This window comes from Microtus oregoni, unplaced genomic scaffold (genome assembly GCF_018167655.1).
Source record: "Microtus oregoni isolate MIOR12 unplaced genomic scaffold, Mior012 000025F_ref0000491, whole genome shotgun sequence".
Classification (NCBI taxonomy): domain Eukaryota; kingdom Metazoa; phylum Chordata; class Mammalia; order Rodentia; family Cricetidae; genus Microtus; species Microtus oregoni.
This window is the reverse complement of record NW_024543084.1, coordinates 7,650,024-7,671,175: the sequence shown is the minus strand read 5'-3', so window position 1 is coordinate 7,671,175 and position 21,152 is coordinate 7,650,024. Positions and strand designations below refer to the sequence as shown.

Genomic DNA, 21,152 nt, shown 5'->3' with positions numbered 1-21,152 from the left:
ATTTCAGGACTCTCCAGGTCACTGACTCAGAACTGCATGGTTCCTAGAAAGTAAACTTATATGGAAAATACAATATACCAAATGCCTGAAAGTATATGTTTATTTAAAAGAAAACCCAGAATTACTTTTGTAAGTAAAATTAAACTAGAATTACCCTATGAATGGGAATAAAGCTGGTGTCGTGGCATTAAGGCAGCATTTCAAAGTGGAGTCGGGGCTATGTCCTTCAGGTATCAAAGATGTGAGGAGGCTTTCGAGGGTTGAAAGTTTCCTTAGTCAAAATTCTCCTGTGCATGCTGGCTTTGCCTTCCCTTCCCTCTCCCACTGTGTTCACTCTCTGCTCAGGCTATGGCGTCCTCACCCAGCTGCTCAGATGTGAAAATGTCCCCCACGTGCCACAAAGACCAGGATGAACCCCATACAGAGACAAAAGGTAAGAAACCCATTCCTGGTCTCAAAATGGGGTCTCCAAACACAGGGACTGTGCTTAAACCCTTCCACAGAAGCCATGCTTTCTCTGACCAGCCTACAAGACATCTGAGCGGCAGGAATTCCTACAGGACACTGATGGAGATAGACATGTTAGAGTTCAGGATCTCAGGCATATCATTAGCAAACACAGGATTTTTGTTATTATTTTTACATTGTATTTAATTACTGGACAGGAGGACAGGTGCCATGGTGCAAGGGTGGAGGTTGGAGGACAACTTTTGGGACTCAGTTCTCTCCTACTACAAAACCCAGGGATCAATTCAGGTCACCAGACATGGCAGCAAGTGCCTTTACCCACTGAGACACCTTGCTGGTCCTTCAAATCAAGTTTTGATACATACGTTCAGATGAATTTTGAAGCACTGCTTTTCCAGTAGATCGTTTGGCCGCCTCCAGATTTTCATCTTTAAAAACAAATGAACAAACACAGGCATCAGACAAGAGGGATCTGGCTGGCTAGGTCAATAAATTATAAATGTTCCTGTGATTTAGAAAATTATTTTTAAATCTTTATTTTTAAATTTATTATATGTATGGGTGTTTTGCCTGCAAATACATCAGTGCACCATGGGCATGCAATGTCTGTGCAGGCCATAAGAGGGCAATCAATCCCCCTGGGACTGGCCTTACCAACAGTAATTGAGCCTACTCGTGGGTGCTGAGAATTGAACTCAGATCCTCTGGAAGAGAAACCAACACTTTCTCCAGCACCCAATTTTTGTGATTCTTATTAAAATATTTTGAGAAAATATATCTGCAAATTCATGCTATAAAATAATCTTACTTCATGTTGTTGAATCCGGAACCTCAAAAAGTTAATGGATGTAGAATTTCTTTAAAAAGCATTTGCATGCCTTCAGCATATGTGCTTATAAGTGATGTAGAAACTGTAGACGTTAGGAATGAAATCATCCCAGAGTCCAATGAAATATGATCTCCCAGCTCATGGAATTGACGTGCTAATCTCTTGTCTTTGTTTCAACAGCAAAATGCCCTCTACTGTCAGATCCCAACCCTGTTGCTACGATTTCCAACCATGCAGGTGATTTTCCAAGGGATCTTGGGGTGACAGGGTGGGGTGGTCGGCTCTTCGGCATCCTCAACAAAGGAAGCAACTCTTTCTGATGACATCTAAGTCATATGCAGTGTGGCACGTTTCCTTTCGTTTATGACTTCACACTCTTTAGCTTTTCAGATAAAATAAACTCTGAAAATCAACACACAACTCGGTGCCCCAGTGAATGGTTAGATTTCAATGAAGAAGTCCAAACCGCATGGCAGGCTGAGCACAAATCGCAGGGTAGGCAAGGTATGGGCAGAAGACAATTGGGAGGAGAGTCCAAATTGGGGGTGCCAGTTGAAGGCATCGTGTTTGTGAGGCAAGGGAAAAGCCCAGGTGTGTGTGACTGTATGCATATAATATACAATCATAGAGCACAACTGATGACCTATTACACTACCATCTGCTAAGTAGATTCCATCATCAGCCCTGTATTGGGCTCAAACTCATCTATCACGTAAAATCTGACCTCTGTCACTCATGGACAACTCATCCACTCCAATAGAGATGGCAACATGAACAAGTTCTCTGTCCGTAGTAAATCCATATTCAGACAAATCCCCAGCCCCAGCGGCAGCTTGTCCCTGCACACATAGAGAGTCTCAATAAATGCAGGTATCTCCCTCTGGCAACCTCCCATTGCCATGCCCTTTCTGACATGGAGTTGCTGCTTCTGGCTGCCTGCTGCCCTACCCTCTCACCCCTATCCTTCTATTGTCCTCACCACTTGAAAGGACAGAAATCCATGGCATTAGGGCACAGCTGAGGGCACAGGCCCAGCAGGGAGAGGATTCAGACAAGCAAATTCTCAATACCATGACTACTTGGAATGAGGAGCCCTTACAGTGCCCTCACTCTTCATACCAACCCCGTGAGAGTTACCTTGTCTAATTCCTATTTTTTATTGGTCTGCAAAGTAATATTTGGAGAAATTTAGTAACTTATCTTGTGAACGATTGAAGAGAGGTGATTGTTTCTGAGTCAGCATGGTCTCACTGCCCCAAAGGGTCCAAAGTTCCTGTATCAGTGAGTTGGGGTAAAAAAAAAATAACAAGAGTTCTGTTGTAATAAGGGACGTGGCGGGGCTGCGTCCCCAATACCCCAGCCGCATGCCCGGCTAGCTTATGCCCCGAAATAATTACACGAACACTGTATTCTTTTAATCACTGCTTGGCCCATTCTCTTCTAGGCTAATTCTCACATATTAATTTAGCCCATTTCTAATCATCTGTGTATGGCACCCCAAGGTGCGCTTACCAGGAAGATTCTAGCCTATGTCCATCCTGGGTCGGAGCTTCATCCCGGGAGCGGGGCATGGCGTCTCTTTCAGGCGTCTGCTCCCGAGAGGAGAGCTGTCGAGACTGAGCTCACTTCCTCTTCCTCCCAGCGTTCTGTTCTGTTTACTCCTCCCACCTATCCTCTAACCAATAAAATGGGCCAAGGCAGTTCCTTTATTAGCCAATGACCTTCCTCCATCACAAGAGGACTATATAGTGTCTGAGCCTGAAGCCTGAAGCAAAGATTTATAGCTGGACTCAGATTGGTTCATTATTTGTAACCTCTGTTCCTCTTTTGTTTTTCAGGTCCAAGTATTAAGCCATCTTCCCCATATAAACATTTTATTCGCGACCCAAACCATCAGATTCTTGTCCTGGAAGGCGGCACCCTTGTGGCGGTTCCAGACAAGTGCGGCAGACGTGGAGGTGACCCTCAAATTTTTTCTACCCAATAGAGATGATATGTGCTCCCCTACAGCCTGCGAATCTGGGCCCTGCCCCACTCCAGGGGGATTGCTCAGCTCCTCCTCCTTTTATTTTGTTTTTTGTTTTTTTGAGACAGGGTTTCTCTGTGTAGTCCTGGCTGTCCTGGAACTCACTCTGTAGACCAGGCTGCCCTGACACTCACAGAGATCTTCCTGTCTCTGCATCCAGAAATGCTGGGATTAAAGATGTGCTCTATCACTGCCTGGCTTCCTTCCCTTCTTAAAAGGAGGAAGAGGGGGGTGAGTTTGGAACCAGGGATGAGCATGAATGAATGAGTGAGGTGATAGAGGGAACCAAAAGGTGTCCCCCACCCAAAATAAGTCTCTGCAGACAGGTGGGAGGTTCAAAACCAGAGAGGGGGAGATTCTGAGAAACAAACTGTTCTAGGTTTCTGAATCAATGTGTGAGGATTTACCAAGCTTGTTATTCCTAAAACTTTAACAGGAAAAAAAAAAAAAGGAAAAGGAAGGGGGAAAAAGACAAGGTTGTTTTTTTTTTTTTGTTTTTGTTTTTTTTTTTTTTTTTTTTGTTTTTTGAGACAGGGTTTCTCTGTGGTTTTGGAGCCTGTCCTGGAACTAGCTCTTGTAGACCAGGCTGGTCTCGAACTCACAGAGATCCGCCTGCCTCTGCCTCCCGAGTGCTGGGATTAAAGGCGTGCGCCACCACCGCCCGGCAAGACAAGGTTTTTATTCCAGCGCTGACCCAGTTTTCTTTTCCTAGAGATCTTTTATGTGTCAGCCTTACCCATGAGAACACTCAGGAGTGCAAAGGCAAATCGGATTTCTTTGGCCGTATGTAAGGGAAAACGCTTCCTCTGCTGCAAAAAATCAAAGTGTCCCTCATTAGAATTAAAGGTAAGAGCTAAGAAGATCTCCCCCATCCTACCACCCAGGGAAGTAGAAATCCTTATTGCTATGATCACCCTGAAATTGCTTCTTTCTCCACAAAAGTAGCCTGGTCTTGTGTTAGCCACTTCTCAGTCACAGTAACAAGTACCTAAGAGTTTGGTTCACATCTTGGCTCATTGACCCTGGTGCTCCGGGGCCTTTGGTATACCACAGCGGAAGTGCACAGGAGTGGGGGCTGCAGACTGCTCATTTAATGGTTAGGATGCAAAAGAGGAAGAAGGGGTCGAGGTCCCACCATTCCCTTTGAGGGCACACTGCCCAACGACTAAGCCCCTCTTAATGTAGTCATTGCCTCCCAATAGCTCCAAGATGAGGATCAAGGCTTTGACATGTCGGCCTTTGGGGGTACATTCTAGATCCAAACTGTAGCAGCTACTAATGAATTCTCCTTTGTATTTCCAAAAGAAAATGAGAGATTTGACGAACCTGAGCTCTAAGAAGATCCTGCCCTTCACCTTCCTGAAGGAAAAGGCTGGCTCCTTCTACACCCTGGAGTCAGCTGCTAATCGGGGGTACTTTATCTGCACCTGCAGTACACCCCGGCAACCTGTAGGGGTGACGAAGGAGCTGGGCAAACAGAAAAACACCCACTTTGAATTTATAAGTGCCAATGTGGATGTCAGGGAGTTTGAAGACTGAAAAACACAATAGGACAACGGCCAGATCAGCTCTGACAGCAGAATTTGGTTTCAGCCTGACACAAATCAACAAATAGGAATAAATAATTCTCCTTATAAATGCTACCTTCATTGAAGGGCATCTAGGTTCTTTCCAGGTTCTGGCTATTACAAACAATGCTGCTATGAACATAGTTGAGCATATACTTTTGTTGTATGATAGGGCCTCTCTTGGGTATATAATAAATAAATAAATTAAAAAAAAATAAATGCTACCTTCAATCAGCAAGCCCGGGGATTTGATTTTTATTGTGTGTGTCATTTATTTCTTTAAAGTGTTTGTAGTTAATTTGGAAATGTCTAGGTTGAAATAACTTTATAGAGAAAAACACTCACAAACCTCAAATTTCCTATTTTCTGAAACGTATTTGGCCGCCTCTGGATGAGTCTATACTCCATGACATAGCCAGCATGGCGGTGAGTTATTTCTCCCAGGAGATGGCTGGAGTGATGATGCAGGCTTTCGGATTAGTCACACAGAATGTGGGCGTTAGGTGGACGCTAGAGAAACTCACCAAGGTGCAAGTGCAAACACAAAGGTTTCTGGGGAGCCCCAGGGCTTTGGAGCATGGCAAGGCTCTTCTGATGAGTCTTCCCAGGGAGAAGGGGGAACATCAAGTATGAAAAGACGGGAAGAGGAGAAGACCAAAGGGTCTGGAGTAGGTGGCAGGCAGAGCCGGAATCAGGGAGACCTGAGGGCAAGCAGCAGGGCCCTTGTCCCTCAGTGGGGCATTCCAGTCAGTCAGATGAATCTAGCTCCAGTCCTCTGCAGGATCACAAGCAGGGAAAACAATCAGACTGGGAACTTGAAGCAGGGGCTCAGAGATGGAGAGGAGAAGGCTGTGTGCATTTAACTTTGAGGGATGCGTGTAATATATTTAATACTTTGGTGTAGAAGATTCCTGGCTATTCAGAAGCTTTCGTCTGCTACTAGGACCAGTCTGAAGAAGATCGCATGTCCCTCTGTTACCTGCCATTCTGTATCTGAAAGACAGACCCTATGTGTGTTACCTAAAAGTCAATTATTTACCCAGTCTCTGGCTGTGCCTTTATCAATTAGTGAGCAATAGCAATCACCATCGAGTTGAAAATATTGATGCTTATATTAGCTTAGTTACTCTTGACTCATTCACTGGCTTAGAGTTTAAAACGTCCAAGTTTAACACCAAAATGAAAGCAAACAGCCCTTGATGAAAACCAAGATTTAACATTTCAATGAAAAGAATAATAACAAACTAAACATTCCATTTTGTATTATTATGAATACAGTATAATATTTAAATGGAAAATTCCAGAAATAGATAACTCATGCATTTCTTTGTATACAGTGATGAAATCTCACATCCCCTAACTTAGGAATCATTCCAGTGTATCTGTGCTGTATATGCTTTGCTTACTTATTAGTTGTCTCAATTGTTGGTTCTATTCTCATGGTACCCAGGGCTTGTGTTCAACTAGCCCCTTACTGAACTTCATAACAGCCCCACAGTCCTAGAGTCCTCAGTGATGCTGTGCCTCTCAGGAATCAGTCAACACCCAAGAAAGCTATAACGTGCTTCCTTTGCATTTTCTATGTTGTAGGAAAGGAGGGTGGCTTAGATGCTGAAGTTGCTGAAATACATGACAGGTTATAACGTGTCCGCTGAAAAACTGAACTTTGTAACAGGTATGCAAACATAGAAAAAAAAACCTAGCAGCAAGTATAGGATTTGATACTATTCACAGCTCCAGCATCCACCAGAGGCCTTACACCATCCTCACAGACAAGGAACGTTTATCTGTTGATACTATCCGCAGCTTCAGACATCCACTGTAGTCCTTAGACTAGATTCTCGTCATCGAGAAGGATAGTTTAACTGTTGATACCATCCACTACCCATTAATTCAGACATCCATTGTGGCCTTGTACCATATCCTCTTAGATAAGGAGAGTTTCGTTGTTGATATTATCCACAACTTAGCTTATCTACAGTAGGCTTTATAGCATGCCCTCTGTGACAAGGACCTTTAACCTGTCGGTACTAGCCATAGTTTCAGAAAGCCACCATAGAGTTTAGAGCATGTCCTCACAGTGACAGAGAATTTAACCGATGATAGTATCCACAGATCAAAGCTTCCATCATAGACCTCAGACAAATTCCTCACAGAGAAGAGTTTAACTGTAGATAATCCACACTTCATGCCTCTACCATAGGACTAGGGCCATGTCCCCCACACAGAAGGAAAGTTTAAATGTGGATGGTACCCACTACAGGCTTTCCACCATGTCCTCAATAGAGGAGAGTTTAACGGCTGACACATCACAGATTCAAGCATCCTTTATAGGCCTTAGACCATGTCCTCACAAAGAAAGAGGGGTTAACTATTGGTACTACCCACAGCTTCAGGAATTATGGTAGGCTTAGATGATGCCTTCACAGAGATTCAGCATTTAACTGTTGATATTTTCCACAGCTTCAGGAATCCACCAAAGGCCTCAGACCATGTCCTCACAAAGAACTAAGTAAAGTTTAATTTGTTTTTGAATTTTTTACAGCATTGGGTTAATTCACTTAACAAACATTTTATTAATAGCCACTTAGCATTTTTAAACCACATTGATTTAATCACATTCTAAACTGGTTCATTTGAAGGAAAAAAATCATTGCATTTCAATCCATGCTTCATTCAGATAGCACTTACTTAATTTCTCAGTTGGTTAAACCATGTCATTGGTTATTATTTTTTTTTAAAAATAATCATGCTAATTCTCTCATTACAAACAAAAGAGCTAACACAGAGAAGTTTAAATTGACAAAATAGTGAGGTTAGGTGTTGACTATCAAATAAACCAGACAATGTATGAAAGACCTTCGGTGTGTGGTAGGAATTATCAAAACAAGTCTATATTTTACAGTATGGTTGGGAAACATGTTTTTTAATTTTTTTTGTTTATTTATTTTGCAGGGCTGGCATTAAACCTAGAGACTTGTACATGCTGGAAATGCTTTATCACTACGAAAGATCCTAACTTGTTACAGTGATATGGGTCAGAGGAGATCTGAGCCTCTCAGCACTGGCTTATGCTAGACTCTCCTTGAAACCTTTTCTCGTCTCAGAGAGTCTGAATTCACAAGGCAGGTGCAGGTTGATTGAGTTCCTGAGCTAAACTAAGCCTTTCCACTTCCTACCTTTTACTATGCCCTGAATCATCTGCAGATTGTAATTGGTAGGTCTGGTTGGGCTGAGGTTCTGTCTTCCTGGTTCTCGCCAAGGTCCCATGATACACTGAAGTCAGCCTTTGAGTGGCCTGACCTAAAACAATAGTTTTTAACCTTGGCTGTACACTGAGCACTGAGAATGTGATATATACAGACCATGAATGCCTAGGTCCCCACCATACCTATTGGGTCATACGAATATTTCATATACAGATGGTCTAATTTGAGACCAGACATTGCCTTGGAAGTACCAGTACTGCGCTTTTCTACCTCCTAAATAGTGTCTCTTAAACCTGCTTTTGCTTTCACTTTGTCTTTCAATCATTGTGTTGTGACTGGGCCTCACCATTATGGGCCTGTATAGTAGTAGTATTCTCACTCTCTGGCCCCTATTCTCTTCTTTAAACTTCCTTCCCAAGGCCAAGGTTGAGGCACGCATGCTTTCCAGGCTCTGGTGATTATTACTATTTCCTATAGGGTAGTCTTCTTAGACTTATGTGTGTATCACTATAACCTAGAAGCTCATATATAAAACAGACCCTTGAGCCTGAATTCAAGAGTTTCTGATGCAGGAGGTCCCTGGTCTATGTTGGGGATTTAGAATTTACATCCTCAATATGTTCCTAAGAGCTGTTGCTGCTGGTGATCTGAGAGCTACATTTTGAGAAACTTGTATATCATAGAGATCACAACACTGACAAGGAGGCATCAGAACAGACCCAATAGGTGGGTAAAATGGATTCTACCCAGGTGGAGCATGACACCAGTCAGGATCCAACAACCTTACAACTAAAAACAAAAGCATCTACAGCAGCAGCAGTAACAGTCACCAGGGACACAAGAGTGGAGGAATGACAGCAGCCTCCCCATACAGGAATGGGAAGGAGCCAGGCACCTTTACGTTCCTAGCTCCCTTGGTCCTCATTATCATTTGACCTGGGAAGAAATGAGACTTGGCATTCCCACATAATTCTGTGATAGTTATCTTTCAAAACAGATGTTCTTAACATGTCACCTGGGTCAGGTAACTCCCTGTCTTAGTTAGGGTTTTACTGCTGTGTAGAGATACTTTGACCATGGCAACTTACTGTTCAGAGGTTTAATTCATTATCATCCTGGTGCAAAGTGTGGTGGCATGCAGGCAGATATGGGTCTGGAGAAGAGCTGAGAGTTCTACATCCTAATCCACATGCAACAGGAAGTGAACTTACTTGAGCTTCTGAGACCTAAAAAACCCAACCTCTAGTGAAGTTCTTTCTCCAACAAGGCCATGCCCACTCCAATAGTGTCACACCTCCTAATAGTGCCACTCCCTATGAGCTTATGGGGGTTATCGTCTTTCAAACCACAAACTTCCCTCTGGCTTTACTACCTGGATAATGGGATATTAATAATCTCTTCCTGGGTTGTTGTAAGGTACACAAGGCAGCATATCAAGGTTCTGTCTCCAAAATGGCGGCAGTGAACACTCAGGGGCACCTTCTGCTGGGCACGCTCTTCCCTTTCAGCAGAGTTGAGAGAAGGCCAGGTTGTTGCTTCCTTCTAAAGATCAATGTTCAGAGGGTCCCTGAGCTCCAAGCCTGAGTTCCCTGTACTGGATTGCATTTAGTGGCTACGTATCTTCTGCCCCTTCTACAAAGGCCCACCTTCAGCTCATCTTTCTTATTCTCTCCTGATAGGATTAATCTTTGTGAAAGAAAACCCCCAGCTCACCCCCGAACCCTTAGATGTACCTAGTCTGCCCTTGCTCTATCCAGAAACCTCACTTGAATGAGTGAAGGTCACAGAGGACTTGAACCTGTCTCCAGAAAATTTCTGACTGGCTCTATGGGAAGAGACGATGAAGATAATCAAGTGGGATTTTCCAGGGTGAAATAAGACACAGCAGAAAGACAGCTGTGTAAATATTTGTAAAACAGAGATGCATTAGCCATAGGGTTAGCCTGTGACAAATTGCAAGTCTTATCTTTCGCATTCCACACATTGGACAAGTCATGTGACCAAAAGCCTCCTCTCATTGCCATCTTTGAGGTGACACCCAGGTTTCTTCCTCCGTGAAAATTTCAACCTGCCTCAGAAAGCCCTTCCACCATTGGGTACCATTGGGCCCCATCATGGGCCTGGGCAGGATGGATGGTGAAAGATTCATTAGAAGAATATAGAGCTGTCTCTTTTGTGGATGCGCCTAAGGCCTCAAGCCTCTGGGTGAAAATGATTCATGTCTATCACCTGAGCAGTTGGGTACATGAAGCAAATCTTTCTTTTCCCTTCCAGGACTTCTCTTGTCTAACTCATCAGCTGGGCATGCTCTAAGGTATACCAGCCCTGCAAAACCTGAGGTGAAGAACTAGCAAGTGCCTACTTTCAGAGTTGTACTTTGTCTCTTACATGACTTTTCCAAATATCTGACCTGAGTAGCTCTGGGGCTTGCCTTTTCCCTAGTCACTGAGGTCCTTTTTTATTTCTGAGTTCTGTAGTAGGAGGCCACTTGTTCTTTTCCCTGCCACCCAGACTCCCGAAATAGCCACACAGAAACTGTATTAATTAAATCACTGCTTGGCCCATTAGCTCTAGCTTCTTATTGGCTAACTCTTAACATCTTAATTTAACCAGTTTCTATTTACTCTGTGTATTGCCACATGGCTGTGGCTTACTGGGTAAAGTTCCAGCGTCTGTCTCTGGTGGAGCTACATGGCATCTCCCTCACTTTGTCTTCTTTTTCCCATCATTCAGTTTAGTTTTCCTTGCCTGCCTCTGTTCTGCCCTGCTACAGGTCCAAAGCAGTTTCTTTATTAATCGCATCATACAGAGGGGAATTCCACATCAGAATTATTCTCCAAATCAGATGTTCTCAATGTTGATGAAATAGGAGGAAGGATGGGGTACAGGGTCTGTGTTGACAGGAAGAGGATCTGTCACAGCCAGCTATCACCTCAGAATACCAAATACCGTTAGTACTGAAGAGGCAGTCAGCCTTGATCTCTAGAAATGCTCACTGCATCCAAGGAGGCTTTTGAGGTAGACTGCACCATTCTGCCTACCTCTCCACCTAAGCAATGTTTTCCAAATGATGGTTTTCAGTGTCAACATATGGACTGTGAACACATTTCTGTGGGTCTTTTCTAAGTATTTCATAAAAATGAAATAGTTTCAAAGTACAGAGCTCTAGACCTGGGGCTAGAAAGCCCATGTGCAAATTCTGCTTATTTTTTGTTAAAATTTTATTAGGAAATAGTTGTGTCCTTGCTAACTTATCATCCATAGTTGCTTTAAAGATGCTATAGGAGGGCTGATGAGATGGAGATAGACAGAGAGAGAGTTGAGTAACTGGCCAGCAAAGTTGCAAATATTACCTGAGCTTTTGCATAGCTTGATAATTCTCTAAAATAGCCTGATTTTTGTCTAACAAAAACAACACATTTACAAGCTCTCATAAAAAACCAAGTTTACAGAGATCACAAAAAGCTTAATTCCTAATATCCAGATATGGTGGCTCATGGTTGCAATCCCATCACTAGGAAGGCTGAGGCAAGATGATCATGAGTTAAAGGATAGCCTGGGAAATAAGGTAAATTCCAGGCCAGCCTGGGCTACAGAGTAAACAAGCAAATCATCTTCAACTGGATCTCAGCATTGGTCTAGGACAACACAGTGAAGGAAGTGGAGCAAGGACTGATGTTGTAGTAATAAGAGCGGCGGGGCTGCGTCCCCAGCACCCCGGCTGCCTGGCTAGCTTATGCCCGAAATAATTACACAGACACTGTATTCTTTAATCACTGCTTGGCCCATGTCTATCTAGCCTCTTCTAGGCTAATTCTCACATATTAATTTAGCCCATTTCGAATCATCTGTGTAGTGCCCCTAGGTGCGCTTACCAGGAAGATTCTAGCCTATGTCCATCCTGGGTCGGAGCTTCATCGCGTGCATCTGCCTGGGAGCTGGGAGCATGGCGTCTCTCTGAGGCATCTGCTCCCGAGAGGAGAGCTGTGGAGTCTGAGCTCACTTCCTCTTCCTCCCAGCGTTCTGTTCTGTTTACTCCTCCCACCTATCTTCTAACCAATGAGGGCCAAGCAGTTTCTTTTTATTTAACCAATGACCTTCCTCCATCATTTCTCCTTTTTCGGTTTAAACAAAAAAAAAAGGGCTTTAACTTTAACATTGCAAAATTACATATAACGAAACAGTTATCAAGTAAAAGTTACAATAATCTTTATCATAACTAAGGAAAACTATAACTATAACTAACTATTCTTAACTCCATCAAAGACTCCAGAAAGATACAATACTACCGAAGCAAACAAGAAAAAAGCAACTTTTAAAACTCGAGAAATGACAGACATCTCGCTGCCTGGACAGTCACCCAAAGTTCCTCTGTACCGTTGGGGCATCCATCTTCAGCCTTCAGGCCCATGCTATCCAGCAGACATTTCCATAAAGCAGGAAAATTCAAAGTCAGTTCAGTCACTATCTGTTGTGTCCTGCAGAATGTCTCGCAGACTCTTTCATGAATCAGGAACCCCGAAAGATCATCTCACCTTAGGCAAGTTCAGTAGTTCTCTCTCTGTGGGTTCTCTGTGTCCAGTTTATGCAATAGTCCAGGCAAGAGCAGTTTCTTGCCCAAATGGCTATCAAACTCCATAAGGATCCTCTTCGATACCCATCTTCTTCTTTAAGTAGATTGGTGCTGCCAGGAGCAGACATGTCTCATTGGTGTATCTCCTAGGTGAGTCTACATCCAGTTGACAATAAACATGATCCATCTCAAGTTTGCTCCTTGTCGGTCAATATGACGCTGAAACACATTATGTTAAATTCTAACACCCCACTCCTGGCCACTAAAGTCTCATGTTCATTGTGCAATGTAAAAATCCATCTTAAAACTCTCAGAATCTTAACAGTTCCAACTTGGTTCAAAAGTCCAGTTTCTTCTGACAGTCAAAACAACTCTTAACTGTGAAACCTACAAAAACAAAACACACACACATAAACTCATCCAGACACATACACACACACACACACACACACACACACAGAGAGAGAGAGAGAGAGAGAAGACACACACTACACACACAGAGATACACCATACTCACACACACACATACACACGGAGACACACCATATACACACACACAGTGTTAGTTTGAGTGTAATTGGACCCCATAAACTCATAAGGAGTGGCCCTATTAGGAGGTGTGGCTTTGTTGAAGTGGGTGTGGCCTCGTTGGAAGAAGTGTGTTACTGTCAGGGCAGGATTTGAGATCTCTTTTGCTCAGGATACTGCCCAGTGTTTGAGTTCATTTCCTATTGCCTGCAAGATGTAGTACTCTCATCTTCTCTAGTACCATGTTTGCCTGTGTGCTGCCTCGTCCTACCATGATGATAATGAACTGAACCTTTGAACTGTAAAAGAGTCTCTTCAGTGAAATGTTTTCCATTATATGAGTTGCCATAGTCATGGTATTTCTTTACAGCATTAGAAACCTAATTACACACACACACACACACACACACACACACACACACACACACACACATCCATTGAACAGTGGCTCCTCAAGGACTGGGAGTTTGTGGGAGGGTCCAATGTGTTTGGGTTATGCCCAAAGGTGACGACATGTGGGAGGCAGAATGCTGAGTGGGGAGATCTAGAAAGTGACAGCAGAGAGGAAAAGGGGCATGGACTCACTCCTGTGCCCTTGTGCAAGACTTCTCAAGGTCCTCGGGAAAGGAGCTCAACTGCCTGCAGCATGTGGAACGGTGTTTGAGCCTGTCTTTACTAAACCATGAAAGGAGAGCTAAGTACAGCCAGCTGCAGAAGTTAGAAACACCTGGAAGCTGACAGCTGGCTCCCAATTTCACTCTCATGGAATCGTATAAGTAATGAGCAATGGGAGGCTACATGGCCCACCACCTCCTCCCAAAGAAGGCGGCCCCTCAGTCACCCAGCTGCCCATCTGTGGTCTCACTCTCATGATTTTCTATGCTGGGGTAATGAGTTGCTGCTTTGTGGGTCTCTGGGGTGAGCGGATGGCAGCTTGATTTAATACCCACTGATTCAGAGGAGGAAAGGGCCCTGGCTGGTCTCTGATGTAGGTGGATTTCTGTTTCTTCTCCAGCTAGGAGCTGGCTAAAGGCGGACAGACAAGCATCCAGAGACCCAGAAGCCCCGTCTTTGCTGCTGCTCCGGTGAAAGGCAGAAGGAAGGAAGGATTCTAGATATTGCTTCCCAGCTATTTCCTGTTAGCCCCTCTGTAAGCAAACTGCCGCTAAAAAACAAAAACAAACAAACAAACAAACAAACAAAACAACAACAAAAAACAAAAAACCATAGGAACCGTTCTGTGTTCCTGTCACATAGGAATTCTACCAGGCAGGGCGGTGTCTAGGAAGGCTGCCTGGCATACCACTCCTCAAGGACCGCTGCATGTGGAAGGAAGAAGCGCTCAAATACAGGACACGGTAAAACAAAGTTCAGACCGAACTGAGTCAAGAGTCATAATGCAGGCATCCAGAAGAAAAGGCACCATGACTGTGCCATGGGAGATGAAGGGAAGGTGATCCACGTGGAAGTGGACTAGGAGGAAGTCCCAAGGGAGGGGGCCTGGAAGGTGACGTCCCAGCGAGTCCACTGGGGGCGCTAGAGAGCGGTAGAGACCGGAGGTGTTGCCCGGAGACCACAGAACTCTGGAGAGATTTTGTGGTTTTGATTCCATGCTTAGGAATTTGTGTTTTATTACGAACACCGTAGGGAAACTACTGCAGGTTTTTTTTAAAGCTTGGAATGAAGAAAATGATACGCTTTAGTAAGATGGTGTGTTTTCTAGAAATATATCTGGAATTCCCTGTGCTCCCATGAATGGTTAGGCAATGAACCAAAAGTTTCACGTGTTATTTTTTATTTTTTTTATTTTTGGCAGTTGTTCTGTTTGTCTGTGCACTTGATTTGAGACAGAGTATTACTCTCTCCTCCTCTCTCAACCTTCCAAGTGCTGGATGACAGGTGTGTGCCACCATGCCCAGCGGCAATTGCTTTAAATATTCTCTATTCACAGACAGAAAGACTTCGGCTCAGAGGGACCTAACTCCATCAGTCACGCATCTGTGCAGGGACACCAAATCCAAAGCCAGTTCTCCTAGCCTGGTACTACTCTGCTTCCTCGGAAATTCAGACAGAGAGCTTGCCATTAGCAAAAGTTAAAGAAAACAGGACAAAGCAAACAAAGTGACTTTACATCCTTGGATAAAGCTTGTTTCCCTCATGTTTGTAATTTTTCTATTTCTCAACACTTTTTTTTTTGCCAAAGTACAAAATATTATAAATTCCGAAACGAAAATAAGTCAGTATACTCAGCTACCGAACAGGGGTGCTTACTGACTTGGGGTGTAGCTCAGTGACAGAATGCTTGCCTGGTGTGCATGAGGCCCTGGATTCATTCCACAGCAATGCGGAGGATGGGGAGGGAGCTTAGTCCCAGCTCTGTCATGACACTTAAGTGTAGTCCAGACATGTGAAGCACTTAGCCTAGCTCTGATTCAATGGAAGCACGCCCGTCTTTAATCCCAGCAAAACAAACAAACAAACAAACAAACAACAACTGGATATTGAGTTTTGCAGTATCTTCTTGCATTGTCTGGACCCTATCTGTGGAATACCCCAGCTGCAGGTAAATTCCCTGTAGCTGCTGAAAAGCTACCTGGGCTGACACAGCTGTCGGTAGATTCCCTGTGATTGGTGAAAAGCTACCTGAGGTGTGACGGTGAAAAAAATCATAACAGAAATGTCACATCTGGGTGGTAAGGGGGCTCAGCGGGTAAGGGCTCTTGCCACCAAGCTTGCTACTCTCGATTTGGAGCCTCCAGTTCCTTCCACATGCTGGAAGGGGAGAATCTATTCCTGAAAGCGGTCATCTGACCATCACGTGATCTCTGTAATGCGCCACATGTACACGCACACATCAACGGAGATAAACAAATATAATAAAGATGCCACATCAGAGAAATCCGCGAATGGTGATACGCTCTGTAATCCCAGCACTCAGGGGCTGGGGGACGGTTTGTGGCTAGCCTGAGCTGCATGCAAAGAGAAGAGGGAGGGGGGAAAAGGAGGGAAAGAGGACGGAAGGAGGAAAAGGGAAAAAGGAAAAGAGTAAGAGAAAACGCATTTTTTTTTTTCTCACAGCGCATGTCGCTAACTTTCTGGGCTCTCCTGGAAGCATGGCAACGGGTGCAGGCCCAGTGGTGGTGGTGGGAGCGCCAGTGGGGGCTCTGCCTGGTCTGCCCCAGCCAACTCAGCAGCCCTTCTCTGCCTCTGGGTGCCACCAGCTGTGTCTGGCCAGGCTCATCAGCTCCTTCTCTGCCTCTCACCTGGTTCCTCAGCTCATTCACGCCATCTGTGCAGGTGGTAGACCCAGCAGACCCCACCTCATTGTGTCCTGCCCGAGGCTGATAAAGGTCATCAGCGCCTGAAGCTGGGCTGGTTCCACCAAAGCGCCTCTGATTTGCTTGGACGCTGATCCCTTTGCTTGTTCCCAGCTCTTCGTGGTGGGCTCTCCCTCATGGAGGAGGAGGACGCGTACCTGGACCTCTTCCTGGAGCCATACTCCATCCAGGTGAGCCTGGCAGCCACCTCGCTGAAAAACCGGGACTTGTGTTGGCCTTGGGGAGTCTCTTTGAAATGCCAAATCTTCCCTAAGAGGCAGGTTCGATCCAGGCCCTTCAGCTGAACTTGGGAGTTCAGTGAGATAATCAGGGTTGTCAATTTAGACATCCTAGCCATGAAGTTAGATGGCCTGATCCTGGTGGTAAAGGGACATGCTGCCTGCAGTCACCTGGGCTTCCAGCGCTTCTGCTGTGCTAGGTTCAGGCCACGCTCACGGCATCTGACCTCTCAGACTGGTTGTGAACAACTAGGCTCAAGCTATGCCTCTGCCTCAGTTTCTACAGTAGCTGGAACTACACTTGCGGCCCACCACCTGTGACCACACTTGGTTCGTTAAGATTTTTTAACTATTTCTCTCTCTCTTTTCTCCTCTCTCTCTCCCCTTCTCTGCCCCTCTATTTCCCCCTCTGCACCCTTCTCCTTCTTTTTGTCCCTCTCTCTCTTTCTCTGTACCCTCTCTTTCCCTCCCTCCCCTTCCTATTTTTGGGGGGGGGCAATGGGGCATATCTCTTTATGTAGCTTTGGCTATCCTGGAACTCACTAGAAAGAGCTTCAGATTCACAGAGATCCACCTGCCTCTGCTTCCTGAGTGCTGGAATTAAAGGTATGAGCCAGCACCACAGAGGCTGAGGCCAGCCTAGGGTATAATGAGACCCTATCTCCCAAACAAATGTCAATTTAAAATATCCTTAATATTTCAATATCAGTAACTTATTTATCTGTTCTACATTCACGTAAGTTGTAAATCTCTCCTTTGATGAGAAAAAAGCAATGCTGAGTCTTTAAAGAGTGCTGACCAGTCAAGTAAGACTAAGTCCCAAGATTCACCTGCTTACTCTAAACTGTGATTTTTTTTTTTTTATGGGGCCACAGAGATGTGGCTCCGTAGTTAGGAGCAAGAACCAATCTTGCAGATTGCCTGAGTTCAGTTCCCAGCACCCATGTCTGTGGCTCACGATTTTCTGTAATTTTAGCTCTAGGGAGATCTGGTGCCTTCTTCTAGATTCCTTAGGCCCCTGCACTCAAGTGTCCATATCTCCTTCACACATATACGTAATAAAAAAGTAGTTAAAAAAATCCTCAATGTGAATTTAAAAGAGCATTTAAAAGTTATCTGATGCTTACAAATATCTAACAGAGTACAGCTGCTGTCTTCAACTTTCTAGGCATCTTGGGTTCAACTATACCTATTACCCAGCTGGAGTTAGGGACAACTTAGCAAGCTATAACTGAAGTAGGAAAAACATTGTACAGTGAATGCCTTCTCTATAGTTTAAGATATAGTTACCACAGATTTATTTGTTTCTATTTTCTGTGTATGAGTGTTTTGCCTGTGCGTATGCGTACCATGTGCATGCCTGGTGCCCCGTGAATGAATCCATCAGCGCATGTCAGATCCCCTTAAACTGGAGCCTCTAGAAGAGCAGGCAATCCTCTTATGAGCCATCTTTCCAGCTCGAAGATAGGCTCTTAAGCATGCTGGTGCTCTGTAGTAGAATCTTGGTGGGACTTTGTAGGAGGCGGGTGTGAATCGAGGCCATCTTGAACTGCCTTTCAGACTGAAGCCATTGGCTTCCTGCCATAGTGGAGTCCCACTGGTGTAACCCACTGGCGTTTTGATTTCTATTTTGTTTTTGCTTTGCACGTTGCCTAGGATTACTATCCTCGAGCCGTGTCTCAACTGTTCAGCCCACAAGCGCCTTTAGACGTGCACCCGCTTAATCTGTCCCATCCAGAGACTGTGTTTAATTCACATCTTGGCGGAGGCAAAGAAGCATCCAGGGACTTCTCACCTGTGGATCTAAGCTTCCTACCAGATGAGCTTATTCAAGAAAATAAAGACCAGACTGTAGTTGGAAACGAGCATGAAAAGGAGCCAAATTGTGAAGCTCAAGATCAGCCCTGTCAGTTGCAGTTGCCTGGTGGGGAGGACAGCGGGCTGAGCTTGAACAGCTGCAGTTCACCGGATTCCCTCCTGCGCCCCGATGGTGCCGACTCCAGCCAGCCCGCTCCAGGAAAACCTAACTCTGATGCCTTACCTATGACATCCTTAGTGTCCATGACACCAATGAACCCTGTTCCAGAACGCTCTGGAATTGTGCCTCAGTTGCAGTAAGAGTACTTGCTTTTAAAGGGAGGGCTGTTTCTACATGCACAGTTTATGTTTCAGACCATGAGAACTAGCTTAAGGATAATGGTGGAAGGAGGAGCATTTCAGATCGCCTTATTCTTTTTCAGTTCTTAATGGATCATAACCAATGGCAGACTGGTTACTTATTAAAGGAAACACCAGTTCTTGGCCCCCTTAGAGGAGGGTCAAGATTAACAACACATTCTTGAAAGATCATATTGTCTATACTAAAGCACTGAAGTTGTTAACAATGATAGTTAGGGGCTGGGTAAACACAAAAGATATAAAATTGAGTTTGATTAGCAGACTCCCTTGGGTTTGTGGTTTCTGTTTTAGGACAGTGTGGTTTTTTTTTATTAATTATAAAATTAAGTTCCAAAACTTAATTTCAGTTATGAAATGTAAGAAAATGTGGATTTTAGCACATTGAGGTTTACAGTTAACTAAGGACTACATGCCTTTGCATTTCATGCTGAGAATTCTCCCCCAAGCAAGTTGCTAAGGCAGAGTCTATGAAATAACTTAATGAAGTAAGCTAAGTTGGTGTTGAAACTATGCCATTATGATCTTCTGGATTGCCTTGTTTCTTCAGGAATATAGTTTCCACTGCAAATCTGGCTTGTAAATTGGACCTGAGGAAAATAGCTCTGAATGCCAAAAACACAGAATATAACCCTAAGGTAAGAGACTTCGGTGTCCCTTTCACCCATTGCAATTTTCTTAGGTATTGTTCACTGTACGGATATGACATTGGCTCATTTATTTTCTTCAAAGAAATTCTTAGTGAAAATTTTTGTTAATTCAGAAGGTTAACTATCTCATTTTTTATTTTGAAGTTATAAAGTCATCCATTTTCCATGCTGAATAGAGCAACAATTGAAAATCCTGAAACTAGAGCTTTCCTTGTCATTCACAAAGATTTTTCAGCATGTCTGTTTTCAATACAGTGGAACACTAACTTGGAACTAACTTGAATTATCACACCTGTGGACCTGTGGATTCTTTTGGATACTTTTTTTTTTTTTGACAATGTCTTGCCACATAGCCCAGGTTAGGTTTGAACTTGGACTCTTCCAGCCTCTTCTTCCAAAAGGCTGGATTGCTGGGATTATAGGTCTGTGTAACCATGCCTGGTGAGAAATACTATTTTTCTAAATGCTGGCTCACATGGCTGACATGTCTGTTTTTCCATTTTCGGTTTCTTTTGTCCAAAAAAGCTAAATTGAGCCAGGTGGTGGTGGTGCATCTGGGAGGGAGAGGCAGATGGATCTCTGTGAGTTCAAGGCCAGCCTAGTCTATAGAGTGAGTTCCAGGACAGTCAGGGCTACTCAGAGAAACCCTGTCTCAAAACAGCAACAAGAAGCACATAATCAGAAAACAGGGAAAAAAGCTAAGTTGTTTATAAGGCTCTAGCTTTGGCTTGCACATGGTTGATTCAATGGTTCCCCACCTAAAGGTTTTTTTCACTATGTAACTAAGCCAGCCTCAGTCTCAGAGATCCCCCTGCCCATGTCTGCTGACTGCAGTTTAATAAAATATGAAGACATCCTGTCTTCATTGACATATTTGCTTACAGAATTTGGATTTGTTAGCTTCCTCAACATTTAGTGATTCCTCAGGCTTTGTGCTTTGTAGAGGAAGGCAGGGTTCGAAGCTAAGTCCTGAGCCAGTACAATTATGTGTACTTCACATTCACTGGAAAACAGCTCCGTGTACCCAATGGCAGAAGATTTGTGGTCAGATGATAAAGAATCACAATAGTGAGAGAGACTATGTAAATCAATTCTTTATAGACTAAGCATTTGCTTTCGCTGACATCTGAATTTAGTGTTATGTTATTATCCAGATACCAAATAGCTTTTCCTTTTCTGTCTCACGTCTCTGGCTAGAGTATGGATAGAAACACCTGGTGAGGCTGGGCATGGTGGTACACACCTTATAATACCAGCATTTGGGAGACTGAGGCAGATGTAGTTCTGTGGGTTCAAGACCAGCCTCATCTACGAACTAAGTAAGGTAAGCCAGGCTTACATAGTGAGATCCTGTCTCAAACTATTCTCCCTTCTCCCTACACACACAAGGAAAAAGAAGAAGTGGAAGCAAAGAAATAACAGCTGTGAGGTGAATTCTTAGGGCGGCAGCAATGACAGATTGCATTATTGGAAAAAGGATCATTGTATGCATATTTTCCTCATCGTCTTCAGCTCCCCCTGCTGGAATGTATAGGAAGAGAATGTATAGGAGCTGTCTGGAATTGTACTT

At 44.0% G+C, this 21,152-nt stretch overlaps 2 protein-coding genes across 2 annotated transcripts in view; both read left to right on the top strand.

Annotated features, from left to right (window-relative positions):
- Nucleotides 1-348: 348 nt before the first annotated feature.
- On the top strand, nucleotides 349-4,862 carry LOC121462908 (interleukin-37-like). The gene is made up of 5 exons (XM_041674884.1): nucleotides 349-433; nucleotides 1,478-1,534; nucleotides 3,136-3,255; nucleotides 4,036-4,169; nucleotides 4,629-4,862. Exons 1-5 carry the CDS (start codon nucleotides 349-351, stop codon nucleotides 4,860-4,862), a joined length of 630 nt encoding a protein of 209 aa, XP_041530818.1.
- A 449-nt stretch (nucleotides 4,863-5,311) lies between these two features.
- Nucleotides 5,312-21,152, top strand: part of Tbpl2 (TATA-box binding protein like 2) — a 36,059-nt gene continuing 20,218 nt past the window's right edge. Inside the window, exons 1-4 of the mRNA XM_041674880.1 lie at nucleotides 5,312-5,471; nucleotides 16,633-16,709; nucleotides 18,414-18,871; nucleotides 19,483-19,570. Of these exons, the coding sequence (XP_041530814.1) occupies nucleotides 5,312-5,471; nucleotides 16,633-16,709; nucleotides 18,414-18,871; nucleotides 19,483-19,570 (783 nt within the window). The remainder of the gene's footprint in view (nucleotides 5,472-16,632; nucleotides 16,710-18,413; nucleotides 18,872-19,482; nucleotides 19,571-21,152) is intronic.

Coding starts and splice junctions, on each gene's coding strand:
- LOC121462908 (XM_041674884.1), top strand. CDS start 349: ATGGCGTCCTCACCCAGCTGCTCAGATGTGAAAATGTCCCCCACGTGC. Junction 1,535..3,135: donor TACGATTTCCAACCATGCAG/GTGATTTTCCAA, acceptor TTTGTTTTTCAG/GTCCAAGTATTAAGCCATCT. Junction 3,256..4,035: donor CAAGTGCGGCAGACGTGGAG/GTGACCCTCAAA, acceptor TTCTTTTCCTAG/AGATCTTTTATGTGTCAGCC.